Raw genomic sequence first — 15,390 nt, forward strand, 5'->3', positions numbered from 1 at the left:
ACGTGCTATCCTCAAAATTCTCCAGCTCTTCTTTGCTAACCAGAAAAAATGGTTTTCTGGATGGTGCAAGACAAACGTTTCATCAGCTGCCTGGAGGTTCAGACTGCACTAACATGTTGAGGTTCAGAAGAATGTTCAGCAGAGCCCATGGACCTCCAATTCCAAAAAGTTAAAATCCTAGGAAAGAGATTGCAGTTATTAGTGATAACATAATTGTAATGTTTTCCACCCTCCTAAAAACTGCCAAAAGCCAGTAAGGCAGATACACTGTCTTCCTCTGCAGCAAGGAGCTGTGTAAAGCTGGATCCTTTTGCCCAAGCATAGAAAAAGTTCAAAGCTAGGAAACAAGAGCAATGTTGTTCCTGGGTGGTGCTCTGATTTGGGTCTTTACAGACACTGAGTGGTAGGTATTGCTGTCTCTGAGATGATTCATATCATGGTCCTGAGCTGCACTTCTCATTTCCTTTCCAATTCATTCCCTCTTACGGAGCTGAGATGGACGTGTACATCTGCTGTTGATGTCTGTATGTGTGGTGGGGCAAATATTCATGTGTATATGCACTAAAGGACTCTGCACGTTTGCGAAGCATGACACCCTTCCCAGGTCCTCTGGAACCTGAAGAGGTTGGGCACTTTCTGCTGCAAGATTGACGAGTTCCTTGCTGCTGTTAAAGGCATGTCCTGCTTGCAAGCACCAAGAGGCTGGTTGGCTCAGATGTTGTTCAGCCTGATTAAGCTGGTCGGGATTGTTGATGTCTGCCTCATACTAGCAGATAAGTAGTTTTATAAGATATTTTAAATCATGATCTTAAACCTAGACTGCTTCTTCTGCGTGTGCTAGCACTGCATAATTTTGCTGCATCGTATTTGTCATCTCCAAGCGAGTGGCACATGCGTAAATCACCCCACAGCACAAGACTGAGATGCACATATTCCTCCACTCTCTCTCTTACTCTTGGCTTTCCTCTGACAGATGAAAAGCTGTGTTTCTGCTCTCATCTGTCTCAGTGTTTCCATCAGAAATGATGTTAAACCTCTAAATGTTGCAGCCTGATGACATGATGCAAAGTCTGGTATCTCTGTTTGAAAATGTATGTGTCCACTTCATACTTTGTTCAGTACTTTGTCACTACTGATTTGACAAGAGTATTTAATATCTGCTTTTAACTAAAGAATCTTACAGGAGATCCTTAAAATATCTTGTTCAAATTCTAGACATTTTCATGCATTTCATTCAGTTGTTAAAAAATAATACCAAGTTCCCATACTTTCAACACTGTGGCCTTCTCGAAACACTCATTTTGAGGGTAGGAGAACACAGGTGAGACTCCAAAGCAGATTCCTCTGATGTACTGGGATAACTAACCTGCACACACAGGTTAAGATCAGCACATGATTTCAAGGAGGAATGCAAAGAAAATAGAAATAGGAGTAGTTTTGTGCCAGATCATTCAGTTTAGGTTGATTCTTAAATTGTAAACCACTGCAAAGGTAGACAGGGAAATGTGAGTATCACAAATTAATTGTGTAGTTTATTTGCCTATAAACCACGTAACGTGACAGTGCTAGCTGCAACAGCCATGTAAAATGCAAAGTCCTTTCCTGTAGTTACATTATCAGTAGAATAGAAGTCAGTTTGAATCCGTGTTACTTAAAAATCAAGCTAACTGGTGAAGATATTCTTAAGTGCATGTTGTCTGTTCTCTCTCCTGTTGGGTTCTCAAATTGGAAACACTTCTATGGCTCCCTGCTTTCACTTGCAAAGAACCCCTTGGAAACAACTTGGAGACCTACCTAAACACTTGCAATTATTACTGCCAATTTAAAATTTTCCTAGGGGCTATAATTGAAATTTTTTCCACACTAGAAGCAAGATGATGCCTGGAGCGTATGCTATGGGAGCACAATACCCTCTGAATGACTGCTCTTGTGGCTAATTACCATATCCAGAGAGAAAAAAATGATAACGGTTTAGGCCTCAATTTAGGATCAGGAAACCCAAGTTTGTGTCTCAGTTCTATCACAGAGTTTTAATGTGACCCTGGACAAGTCACTTCACTCCTTTTTACTTCTCTTTCCCATCTGTAAAATGAGGGCAGTGAGTCTCACAGAAACATAATAAAGGCAAATGCATCAAAGGGGCTTGAATGTTAGTTTTAAAGCAGAACATTTGTGCTTAAGTCTTCATCTAGGTATTCATAAAAACACTTCTCTCTATACTGACATCAGAGATGCTGATTCTGGTTTGTAAAGACAAAAAAATAAGCAGATAACTACTTGCTACCCAGAGTCGTGGCATTGTCAGCATGTTCTTTGCATGTGCACATGACAAACATCAGAAGTTCTCTGTTGTTGGCCCTCTCTGTTTGGAATTGGTAAAGCACCCTGATGCTTTACATCAGGATAATTTTCTCAGGGAGAAAACCAATAAGCTGTAACTGCTTGCACCTGAGATTCTAAACTGTCCCACCATTTTTTCCCACCCCATGTTGCAGGACAGGTTGGTGCACAGTAATTTAAGTAAGGTTGAGCACTTCTTTCTTGCCCAGTTTCAAAGGGGAAAAACCTTCCCATAACCCTGAGCATTTTATATCTTGCATTCTTGCACTGAAAAATTAGTACAAACCTGGTAACAAAGCAAATGTTTGTATTCAAGAGCTACAATCAACACCATAGTTCTGGTCCAAAAGAAACAAATTCTTTTCCATTCTATTGAGGTTGTTGCATCCTGGTTCCCCTGGTTAGAACTGAGAGAGGGAGTTCCTGGAACATACTCGTTGCTAAATGCTTGTCATGCCTGTCATTTGCAGGTACCTCTCCGGGGATTCGATTACTCTGTTTTCCAACGGCACTGGGACTGGCTTCCCTTCCTCCGCTACGTCTCTCTTTGTCCCAACACCTCCCAGTATTCTCCAGCTGACAAACCAGCAGCTCTTCAGATCCCCACGCAGGACTTCTTCTTCCTCTCTTCCTGGACGTCTCAACAGGGCACTCTCCCTGGGTACCATCCCCTCCTTGGCCAGAGCAGGTAAGGTGTGTGTGAAACGTCCCAGCCAGGTGGCAATGACAGCAGAGTGGTGCAGTGCTTCAGAAGAAGGTGGGCTGTGGTGTATCCACCAGTGGTAGTCCTGTTTAGAGACCACTGACATGTTCTTGGGGCTGGAGTGAGAGCCAGCAGTCTGCTAACAGCCTGTGGGAGGCAGTGCTGACGGGGCACACCTACTCCTTTATGTCATGGGCTGTCGCTAATACAGGTTACCTCCTAAAAACTAGGTTAAGCCAGCTCCTGAGGGAGCCACTAAGCCTGATGCTGTGTTACTGCTAACTGTAAATCTCAGTTGTTCTTAATCACTTCTAAACTAATACCTTTTGCAGCAGTTAGTTAAGGACTGTGTCTACATTGTCTAAAATGAGCAGTGTGTGCATCTTCCATGGTGCAGAGGAGTGTCCAGTGTTGGTTATTTGGTTTTTAGCATTAAGAAATTAGCTTGGCGTTGCCATCCAGGTGAAGCAAGAAGTCTCACTGAGTGCTTACTGTCTGGGGGTTTACTGAAATCTACAGTGACCAGTGGGCTTACAGAAATCCAGAGGCCTCTCTAAACATTTTGAGAGAGATCTCTCCCTTCCTTCTGGCTGCTTTATGTAGTCTGGTTTTCTTACAACACCTGAAAGGAGCAGAGCTGAAGGTAGGCTGATCCCTAAACGATACATGCTAGAACAGCTACAGAGGTTGCTTTAGAGGCCCTGTGATCTAGGGAAGATTTATAGGCCTCATGAACGACTCCCTTGCAGCCCTCAGTTTTGCTGTGCTCGAGATTAACAGATGGGGAACAGCATTCAAATATTGTTCTCTGTCTAAGGAAAGCTAAGCCTTCCTGTGTCACTGACTGATTACCAGCAGGTCAGAGGCTGAATTGTGGCAGTATCTAGGCTAACGCTGCAGCAAAGAGAGCAGTCTTACTGGGATTTTTTAGTTCATTCCACGTTTCTCTGGCTCAAGCTGCAAGCAGCCACTGAGTTTTGCCACTAAGAACAGGTGAAAGACCAGCCATGCAAACCTTTCTGTGGCACGGCAGCTTTTGGCACAGCCTTCACCTTTCCAATTACCTAACTGCCACGGAAGGATAGGTGCAAATGCACCAGATGGCTGGGATTCCCCCTGCATGCTAATCCACCCATGTGAGGCTGTGATTTCCTTTGTGAAGGTCCGAAGACAAGACAGGCTGGAGAGAGAATATTTTTTATTCTATTCTATTTAGTTTATTCTAAATAGATTTAGATGGACAGATCTGTTCCACTGCAGCTGGGAAAAGGGCATTATTCTGACTCTGGCATTTAGCCTACCTAGGAATATAAGGATGTTTTTCCTGCCTACATTTACAATCCCTCCCCTTCTGAGACATAAGAAGATGACACAGTTATCTTTTAGAAGGATAGACCTCTGGTAGCTGAGCCCTCTGGGTTCAAGCTCTTTCATTTTTGCTTTTCTAGATTCTGGCTATTTGTTCAGCGGAAGTCGACCGGCCTCACAGTCATCTCAGTCCAAGGAATCTCCTACATCAGGTAACACCAGGGCTTCCAGAGCAAGCATCTCTGCAGGATTTGCATGGGGGGGGGGTTGAGACACATGACCCAAGTTTAATTCTTTTCTCTCTGCTGAGATCTCAGTGAAAATATTGCAGAGATGGTTCCAACTAAAGGTGGGATTGCCTCAAAATAAAGTGTGGGATATTATTCTCTTCGGGAGAGCTCACACTGAAATCAATGAGACAAAGCAAGGATCCCTTCCCTACTCTATATCTGAATTGAGATTGCTTTGAAGGAAGACTTGAAATTTTTCCTAAGGCAGCTCTTCTGTTTTGCTTTCCCCAGCCCAAGGAACTCCTAATTTAGCTACCCTGTCTGCTCTGTCCTTTTAATCCCATGTCCTCTAGTGACCTGTCTGTTGCACTCCTGACCCCAACTGGATCGGTTGGCTGTTTGTGCTGCCTAAGTGTTTGCTGCTGGAAATGCAGTCTGGGCTAATGCCATCATGGAAACATCCTTGCTTCCTGATACAGCTTCACAGCAGCCTTTAGAGTACATGCCAGAATTGTTCATTCATGTGCAAACAGTACGTGTAATGGAGGTTCTCCTGAAAGGACACGCTAAGGAGAGAGAGCTCCCACAGCTCCTGAAAAAAACATCTCTAGTATAAGTCATCCTTGAGTGCACCAAAGTAAGTGTGTGTGGAATTTCTCCATGTTTTGCAGTGTGGGAATGGGAACAAATAAAGAATTTTAGTGCAAGATTTGATGGAGTTTTGCAATTTCTGTTCCCTCTTCTTGTAAAACTGATAAAGAAAACTGTGCCTCTTGTATATTGGGGTTACAATCTCTTTTCTCTTTGTGTATGTTTCTATTTCAGACCACTTCTCCATGCTGTCAGGCAGCTGTGCTCCCTCCCGCATCCCCTCTCCAGCACCATCAGTGGCTGGCTCTGTGACTTCCAGCTCAGGTTCCTTGCGATATCGCCGGCCGCTCATCAGCCCTGCCCGCCTGAACCTGAAAGGACAGAAGCTGCTGCTTTTCCCATCTCAGAATGAGGCCCTGCTCACCCCAACGAGCTCTGACGAGCACAGCCACTCAGACAGCAACATCTTTGCCACGGAGCTGTCCTCTTTTCCGAAGAAGAACCTCAGCGAGCGGGGAATGCATGGTATGCTGGCAGCCTGCTGCACTCTTGGAAATGCATTTGTAGGAAGAAGTTGACTTGCAAGCAAATCCATGCATCATCTAGGCCGTATAGCAGATGAGAATCCTTTAGGAAAGACCCAGATGGTAACAACTGTTAGGCTACCAAAGCTGCCTTATGAATTCACTGGCGTGGAGAAGCTCTGTTCAGCCAAAGCCGATGTCCTTTTCTCACTGAGTGGTGCCAAGGCGATACTACTGTCACTGCCCTTCCCCCTGCTTGGATAGCTCCTCTAACTACTGCTGTGGTGATGCTGATATGGATAATGCTTGAGACAAGCAAACAGGCAACTTCTGCTGCACAGCAGTGAAACTTGGCCTTTATTTCTAGCTCTCATCCTCAATCCTTTCATGATTTTACCAGGCAGTCATTCATTACCGATGTCTACCTTTTGATTGGTAAATTCTGCTGCTTTTGACTTCCACAGGTGCCTCTTGAATTTTTGTATTTCTTTCTTTTTGCAGATATGAGATCTGCTGTGGAAGGAGGGAGTATTTGCAGCGATAATTCCATCAAAAAGGAGGATCATTCATCACACTCATCTACCTGTGTGGTAGACACAACTACCAAAGGGGAAGATTTGGCAGGCTGGAGAGGTAAGTGCAAGTCCTGTGGGTGCTGCATATGCGTGCAAACATTTCTGTGAGGACATTTGAGATCTTTCCTGTGCTGTGGTAGTGATCTGATCTTAAGATCAAGCAAATTGCTAGTAGCAAAATGGGTCTTCTCTCTGCTATTTGAAGTCCTCAATAAGGCTATTCCTGATTTTTGGTCTGTTTGAAGAGTACTGACAGCTAGAGTGCTAAACTGAGACAGAAGAAAAGGGGTGGGGACGCGGATGTTGCAAAGGGGGAAAAGATGAAAATAGAGCTAAGGAGTGTAGTGGAATCTTTCCTGACAGGGAAACTGCTTCAGCAATTTCTGCTTACAGTGAAAGCAAAGAGAAAGCGCAACATATGTTCACTGTTATTTATCTCATCAGTTCTTTAACATCTCTTCCTACTGTCCCTTTCTCTCTTTGTGTTCTCCTCTTCCACCAAGGTCATTTTGGTAACTCCGCTCTCCGAGGTCTGCTAGCTGTGAGTCTGACTCTCAATGCTATCTTCACATCAGCCTATGTCTACCGGAGTCTGCGCTGATTTGTGCCAACACTTCCTTTCTTGCTGGCCCCACCTGCTTCTGAGAAGACTCTGACAAGAAGAATTCAACCACGGCTTCATGTCTAATGGCTGTGCCACTGGTGCATGCTGTTACTTTTTTTCTTTTTTTTTTTTTTATATAACCACTGTATGCTCAGCTGTCATGACAAGGAACCTAAGTAGCTGCTGCCGTCACTTCCGGGTAGAACATATCACAAGACTGTCCCTGGAGGTGGGAAGCAGGACTCCCAGAAGGCCCTAGTTCAAAGCCAGATGCTGGTCAAATGGCCCATGCGCTTTCTTTCGAAGGAACTGACCTGAGACGTGAGCCTGAAAAGGTGCAAGCTATACTTTTAGGAACTTCCCCCAGCTCTTCTTCCTGACATATTAACCTCATGCTGATGGTGCTGGTAAAATGAGCATTAGAACAATGAGCTGGAGAAGAGGCTTAGTAGTTGGTGCTGGGCTTTGGCTACACCATTCCCAGCCTCTTTGCTCAGTGGTTCCTTTTCTCTTCCCTTTGGCACTCTCCTCTCAACAGTTGATGAACTTTTCTTTAGTTGCCTTAATCTTGCCTGATCACGTGTGACCTGACTGCCCTGTCATATTCTTATCTGACCACGTGCTTCCACCTGGGCTCTGCCCTGAGGCCACTCTCACCAGTTGCTTTTCTGGTCTTACTGGTTGACAGAAGCTGCTCTCTGTGCATACTTCCAGCCAGCACTGTTGCTCTAGGGATGCACAAACCTAAAACAGACATCTTTTGTGGTTTGCAGTAGAAAAAGGAAAGCTATGTTTTGCTTTGCCCAGGAGGCATTAATCCTGTTGTAAAAGGATCCCCACATGATTTGCACCATAGTCAAAGGGCTTCAGCTCACAACTCCAACTGCTGGTGTTTTCACTGAAGCATGGAGTGGCACATCCATAGTTCTTGCTGTAAATCGCACAAATCTATTCTGTTAGGAGGTGTATGAGGAGCTGTCTGATTGTATACATTTCTACATAAACGTAGCTCCTAAGTCTGATGTTGGGCTTTGCCAAGTAACCGTTGAAGGTATTTCTTAGATGCCAATGTGCTCTCAGTGAGAGATGCCAGACCTGCTTCTGAATGGTTTCACGCTGTTAGCTTTTCTAACCCAAAGAAAACAGCCCTAGGTTTTCAAAAAGCAGCTTATAATTTGAGTGCTTCCACTTTCAGGTGAGTCATCAGCATGGCTTAGTATTCAGGGGCCATTTGGAGTATCATGCTGAATGCTCTAAGTGATTTAGCGTATCTTAGGAAACAAAAATAACGATCTTTGTCTTTATTCTTAAGTTCCGAATGCAGAGAGGAGAATTACCAACATGCCAAGGACACTGGTGAAAAGAGAACTGACATTAGCTACGTATTTCCTGAAGCAGGACTGACTGTTAAAAGAGTTTTTATATCGTCTCTTCCTTCGAGCTCCTTTACCTCAAACATCTTTTCTCTTTCCTTTCCCCTCATCCTGTTGTCCAGTGTTTGTACCTTGAATTACAGTGTTACGCTTCCTGTGTCTCTTCCTCTCAGTCCTGCTGCTGTTCCCTTTGTTGCACTCTTGCATGTGCACAGAGATACAGCATATCTGTGCTGATGACTCTCTATCCTGAAGTTCACACCTCACAATTCACAAGAGTGATGATCACCCTTCCTTTCACTTCATTTCTTTTCTTGCATGTTTTTATGGAGTTCTTACCACAGCCTCACTTAACAGATCACATGAGCAATCAGCAGTCAGCACGCAGTATAAGAGTAAGTGGGACTTACTGCTGGTGATTCAATCTCTGAAAAATTAAATCTCTCTGTCTCTTCCATTTCTTCCAGCACCGTTTTAGCAGCTCACTTCCAGCCACGGCACCCCATCCTCCCTTGGTAGCGAGGCTGGTTGTTGCCTGCTTACTGTGCATGCACAGGACAGACCTCTGGCCACACGTGCTAACTGAGAGAGCATGGAGATGTTGTTCCTGGCTCTGCATCTTTCTCTCAAGTTGCTCAAAATGTTGGCAAAGGGCTGCACAGCCAGCACCTCCTGTGCAAGGCCTAGATCCAGGATAGAGACCCACAGCAGAAAGAGCTGGATGTGCTCAGGTTGATGGTTAATTCTTTTGTATCTTGCATGCATTGTTACTCGTAGCTGAACCTGCCCCACAACATTGCTGTTACAAGACTTTTGTCCCCTTTCTAGACTTGTGCAGACTCACTGGAGCATGTGTGTAGGCAAGATGCTAGCAGACCTACTTACAAGCTTTCCCTTAGACCTGTGCTGTATGAGTTTGACGTTGTCCTGGTGTCCTGTGTGTGACATCCCATCTACGGATCCTTGTCCTGACTTCCAGCATAGCCAGGGGCCGCCTATGCAGAGACAAGCCTGCCAGAGAATATAGTGGTTTTGCTTGTCTTTATTATGCCAACAGATGTGCACTGTGATTTCATGTATGCAAGTTTTCCACTTTCACCCCGTCTGCACCGAGTTCACTTACTGTCGCACACACCCGGGGCCCAATTTGGTCTCTGTCTCTACCAGATTGCAATATAGAAATTCCCCTCCTCTCCAGCAACCAAGGAGCTGCAGCCTCTCAACACACCTCTTCTTGCCCATAATCCGCAGCAGGAATTCTTTAAGCTGTTTGAATCCGCTCGCTGAAACTGTTCTTGGATGAGCATTTGGTGACCTTGTCCAAAGCAATATAAAGACTTTGGATTTTATTGCTGAAGAGGGAAGACAACCAACTTTTCATCCTGGTGCTAGAATACACTCCAGTGGTGCTTTCACAGATGTGAAGCCTTTGCTTGAGTAGTACCCAAGAGTTATGTGTGTGTATGTGTGTGCGTGCGTGCATATGTATAAAAACATTTGGAGGGTTTCTTCATTTCAAAAGATCTGAGCCCGCGTTTGTCTTTATATTGTTGGCCTTAATCTAGCTCCTAGATACCATGTCTATCTCGCTGCTGTTTTCTGTATGAAGCTGGTTTGGAGGAAATTAAAGATTAGCTGGTCCCCCTGTAAAGATCTTCTTGACTGGTGATGCTGATCTTCATACAGTGTTGTTTGGGGGTGAAATTTATTTTTCTAATATTTTTCCTACTGTAAAAATTGTTGGAGTGTATGGAATGGAAAAGATTTTTATGAAATGGTCTGTCTGATAAAGATTTGAGTGTTACTTAATAAAAGCCACGGTTAATCATCGTGTGGGACATAAATGAGCTCCATTTCCAGACCTTTTCCATTCCCTGCCTTCCTCTGAAAATGCCCAGGTAGTTTTTTTTGGGGCTATGGACTTGTTAGGCACGTTATGAGACCATGCAGAGACTTTTGGTGATTTTACTGTTCTGAATTAGAAAGAATTTGGATTTTAGAGTCTGGTTCCAGTTCTGTAGTCTGGGTAGTATGGCAGATGCCATGAATATTATACACATATCTATTTGATGGGAAAGATAGAACAAGTTGCTGATTTCAGAAAGTTGTCATTATTTTACGTAAAAGCTTAGACATGAAATTGGTCACTGTGGCAACGTGGGAAAAAAATTATTGCTGGGGTCCATAGGCCAGATTCACTGGAATTTTGCCTGTCTGCTCAAGCAACAAATTTGGCCTGTGAATGTTTTATTCCCACTCCTTCTTGAGCAATGGGAATTTCTACAAAACACTGCTGAACTGACTGGGTTCCTTAAAACAGGGCAGCTGAAATTAAGGGCTTGTGTGGCCTGTGGATGCTGCTATATTTTTTTTCTTCCAAGTACCATTCCTGGAAATAACTATTGTCTTAACCTCTATCATAGACGTTTGTTAGAAGGCTAGAAAGGGCCAATTTGGCCAATACATTTATATTTTAATGTTCATATATATATATATATATATATGCCACAACCAGAAGTGATCATCACTGTTATGAATGGAATGGGTATGGAGAGAGGGTGTGGAGGACAATTTTGAGTCCTAAACTTTATTTCCTGTGACAGAAATACTGTATGTCATGTGTGTGTACTTGTTCGGGGAGCTCTAACACTGTACAGTTTAGTTAAATTGTGCTCCGGGGGAGAAACTGTTCCTTGGAGGTTTTTAGTTCATGCTTTGTGTTTAAAGAGGAATATTTTTCTTTAAAAAATAAAATGGAAAAGTTTTCACCATACTATGTTTTTTTTTTCTTGGGGAACTCTATGTGTTGGGGGGAAAGGGAGATGGTATTTGGGCTTGGGTGTGTGTCTGGTCAAATTAACTCTGATTTCTTCACTCTTGTAAAACTAGTGAGAACTAAGAGGAAGAACACGTGTGTGTGTTTCCCCCAAAGCAAAGAGAAACTCATGGCTGTGATTTGGAGTGGAAGGAGAAGTACACTGTTACACTTTGAAGCCTTAAAGTTCGACTCAATGATTCTTGTGTGTCCTACTCATGATATTCTATGAAGGCTTTCCTTCCTCTAAAAGGAAAGTCATCTCCTGCCATTAACTTCTCCTCAGATGTGGCAGCAGCCCTGTAAGACATTGCTGTCTTGAACTTCTGCAGGATAAGGGACCATTGTGCACGTTCCTGTTTCCTCAGAGCCCTGATCCTGGATGATAACTCTGGTAGAGCTGACGTGGTAACACCGGCACAGTATCACGTGGATTCTCAGTATTTTGGAGGGCAGGGTGTGGAGTAAGGGAGATACAGAATGCAGGTGCTTTGTTCCTGATCTATCCTCCAAACATGCGTATGTCAGTAAGAAACCCAAGGGGATTATTTATATGGATAAGGACTGGGCACGTGTAAGGGATGTTCAGGGAAACCCCAGAACTCATCCCAAGATGTACACATGCACAGAGCATCGGGACAGTCCAGTTAAATGCACACTTTATGATTTGTGTTCATTTGTCATTATTTATTTATTTATTCCTCTGTGAGATGGGGGCTGAGAGTCTTTCCAAGGTTTTGCTTTTTGGTTTGTTTTCTAATTTTAAATTTGTTTTCACTTTGCAATGTAAATTGATGGTGCAGAAGAGATGAGTGAAAAGCTTTTAGACAGACTTTCTAAGCATAGGCTTGAAGGTTGGAGTTTTCCTCCATTTTCACTTCAATGATTTGTGTTGTATTTCGTTAAAATGTGCTGCTAATTTGTTTTAAAGACCTGGCAATGTATTGTGAGGAGCAGCAGAGGGAACCGGGGGTGTTTGGTCTGGAGGAGACTCAGGGAAGACCTCATTGCTCTGCAACTGCCTGAAAGGAAGCTGTGGGGAGCTGGGGGTCGGCCTCTTCTCACAGATAACTAGCAATAGGACCAGAGGGAATGGCCTCAAGTTATGCCAGGGGAGGTTCAGGCTGGAAATGAGGAGACATTTCTGTCAGAAAGAGCAGTCAGGCATTGGGACAGGTTGCCCAGGGAGGTGGTGGAGTCACCGAACCTGGGGGTGTTCAAGGTTGGAAGTGGTGCTTAGGGACATGGCTTAGTGGGCTATATTGGTAGGGGATGGTTGCACCTGATGGACTAGAAGGTCTTTCCAAACTTTAGTGATCCTAGGATTCAGTGATTCCCTCCATTTTCCTGCAGCTCCTTCCCCTCCCCAGGTGCCCGGGGTCATGGCAGCTGGGCTGCCCTCTCCCTGCCCCCCTTTCCCCCACTCCCCAATGTTTGGGTTTGCGAGCGAACCCAACCGCCGTCCTGACCCTCCTACGACCCCAAACCAGCCGTTTTTGGGGCGGGGAAAGGAGAAACACCGGCTTTTTTAGAGGGGGCACCGCGGGGCCGCCACCACAGCGGGCACCATGGGCGAAGCGCAGCCGGGGGAGCCGCGTCCATCCCCGGGCAGCCCGGGGCCGGCGGAGGAGCTGCAGAAACCCCCTTATTCCTACGTGGCCCTCATCGCCATGGCCATCCGGGCCAGCCCTGAGCAGCGCCTACCCCTGAGGGGCATCTACGCCTACATCTCCAGCCGCTTCCCTTACTACCGCTGCTGCCCCAAGGGCTGGCAGAACAGCGTCCGCCACAACCTCAGCCTCAACCCCTGCTTCCTTCGCCTGCCTCCCCGCCACGGCCTCTCAGCTCCTCGCCGGGGCGGCGAATGGGCCCTGGACCCGGCTTCTTTCCACGACATGTTCCCGGGGGGCGACTACCGCCGCCGCCGCCGCCGGCCCCAGCCGCCTCAGAGCAGCGCCGCCTCCCCCAGGGCTCCGCCGCCGCTCCCCGCCTGCCCCTGCCCGGCTTTGCCCGCCTGGGCCCCGCTGTGGGGCTCGGGGCCGCCGCCGCCGCCGCCTGTGCCCGCCTGGGCCCCCGCTTGGTGCCCGGGGCCGCCGCCGCCTCAGCCGCCGCCGGAGCTGGGACCTTGCTGCTTTGTGACCGCCCTGAGCGCCCCTCCGAGCCCCGAAAGCTGGAGATAAAAGGGATTTGAATAAAAAAAAGGGCCTCGGCTGCGTGAGGGGAGAATGAGGCTGGAAGGGGCTTCGTGCTGAGGGGGGTTGTTGAGGTGTGTGTGGGTGCCTCGTGTCAGTGCTCTGTCGGGAGAAGGGAATTGCGTTACCTGAAGCGATTTCAGTCTGGATTATTATTATTTTCTATTATTTATTTATGGTTTTGTTGTGATTATCAGTTTGGCTTATTATTTTTTAAAAAATTTATGATTTTGTTGTTCGAACCTGCAAGCCTGAAGGGGTGCTGCGGAGCTTGCCCAAACTAATCTGTGTTGTGGTATCTTCAATCTGGAAATACACGAAGAGCCGTGAAGCACCAGTCCTTGTAGGACTGTTATATTTGGTTATGTGCAGAAAAAGCATTTTTTCAAGTGTCCTTAAACTCATTTTTGAGCTTTTATTTCTTATATATGTATACGTAAAATGTATTTTTATTCTTTGTGGAAAAAAAAATGGCTTTAATACTGGGAATGATGTGTATTTTTCATTTTTGTGAAACTTTAATACTGGGAATCTTATGATTTTGTATTTAAAGCAGAGCTATATGAGGTTTTACATACAGTCAAGAGTTATTTTATACCGTTTCTTGTTACAGATGTTTACATTTATTCTTGACACATTTCTTATAAATAATGCACTAATTATAAGGGTATTTTCCTCTTAATTTCAGAGGAGTGCTTCCTGTATTTTCCCCTCAAAATAACCGTCAGGGACAAAGCGTGCTTCTAATAAGATTTGTGTATTTAAGTTTGTTAACGAAGAGTTCAAATACTGTTATGAGTGCTGCAGAGCAGCACTTGGTTATATGTTGTATTTTATGACTTGTTCAATAAGCACTACTTTGTAAGAGCTCATGGCTTCAGAAAGTACTTGAAGTAATTTGGCAGGTTTTTGCTCATCCTTAAAAAAGAATGCAACTTGAACCCAGTTTTGTAGTTTGTATTTTATATTTCCCTGTACTTAAGAAGAGTTTCTGAACATTGTCTTTAAATTCTAACGATACAATGCCAATAAAATGCTGGAAATACTGTTAAAGTCATCTGGGGCAACAGCATTGAGGTTGTTGTTACAGAAATCCAACATATTAAAGATATTGCAGTTTTATTATTTTCCAGATAATTTTTTGTTTTCTTTTAGTCTCATTTTTCTTGTAGCTCCTAATAACCTTCCACACTTAACCACTTGCAGGCTCTATTTGGCTATAAACTAAATATAGTGCCCGAAGTGCAACGCAACTATGTAAGAGTTGCTGCATCTTGAAGCTGGTGGTAAGTCTGTATGTATGCAAAACAAAGACTTCTAGGGTTCTCATTTTAAATATATACGTTTAGAGAAGTTTTACTTCCCCAGTGGACATATGAATCATACACGTTATGTGTATGTGTTGCTACCTGTATGTTCTAGTTTCACCTGAGACTTCTACAGAGAAATAATGTTGATTAAATTATCCTTTCTGTTTCATGAGGGTGGAGATACTGTAAGTATCATTGTCTTGCTGAGGCTCTGGTTCCACAGGGGCTGCTGTGAGCACACTTCAGTCTTTGATTTCTTAAGGCTTCTTCACAACTAAATTCACAGAGTGCCAGTGCCTTTGAGCAATGGGTAAAAAGCTGTATGTGAAGCATGAAATGCTGAGTGTCACTGCAGGCAGGAGAAGCTGTGAAACAAAATACAATATATCAGGCAGAGCATAAGAAAGCGGCCTGAAGTTTCCAGTTAAACCCTATTTTAAGATTAGCATCTTGAATAAAAGACCACAGGAGTTCTGTGCATCAAGAAACACTCAGAATGTTATCAAGTTATATGTGGCAGTTGCAGGAATTTTACATTGGTTCAGCTCCTGATTTTCATCTCACTTACAAATACACAGGTATCTCAAGCTTCTGAGGACGTACAGAAGAGTAAAGAGCTTTGTGTTCTCTTCCCAGTGGGTGCATGTGTCGTGTTGGTCCTTTGTTCCCTGTTTTAGTCGGTAAGTGTTGTATTTGCCAGCACTTTATTGGTTCCACGGCATTTCCATTCATGTGCGCCACTAGATGGTGCGTTTGCACCAGCACAGCAAATCTGGGGGGATCGTTTTAGCAAGGCTGAAATTGGTCTTTGGTGAAGGATTGCAT

At 44.6% G+C, this 15,390-nt stretch overlaps 1 protein-coding gene across 3 annotated transcripts in view; it reads left to right on the plus strand.

Annotated features, from left to right (window-relative positions):
* Nucleotides 1–11,021, plus strand: part of TMEM201 (transmembrane protein 201) — a 28,301-nt gene extending 17,280 nt beyond the window's left edge. For all 3 annotated transcript variants that reach the window (XM_005015434.5, XM_072026741.1, XM_072026740.1), the window contains exons 7-11: nt 2,811–3,028; nt 4,492–4,563; nt 5,407–5,697; nt 6,198–6,329; nt 6,775–11,021. In XM_005015434.5, the coding sequence (XP_005015491.3) occupies nt 2,811–3,028; nt 4,492–4,563; nt 5,407–5,697; nt 6,198–6,329; nt 6,775–6,872 (811 nt within the window). In that variant the 3' untranslated portion in view covers nt 6,873–11,021. The remainder of the gene's footprint in view (nt 1–2,810; nt 3,029–4,491; nt 4,564–5,406; nt 5,698–6,197; nt 6,330–6,774) is intronic.
* Nucleotides 11,022–15,390: the final 4,369 nt, after the last annotated feature.

This window comes from Anas platyrhynchos, chromosome 22 (assembly GCF_047663525.1).
Source record: "Anas platyrhynchos isolate ZD024472 breed Pekin duck chromosome 22, IASCAAS_PekinDuck_T2T, whole genome shotgun sequence".
Classification (NCBI taxonomy): domain Eukaryota; kingdom Metazoa; phylum Chordata; class Aves; order Anseriformes; family Anatidae; genus Anas; species Anas platyrhynchos.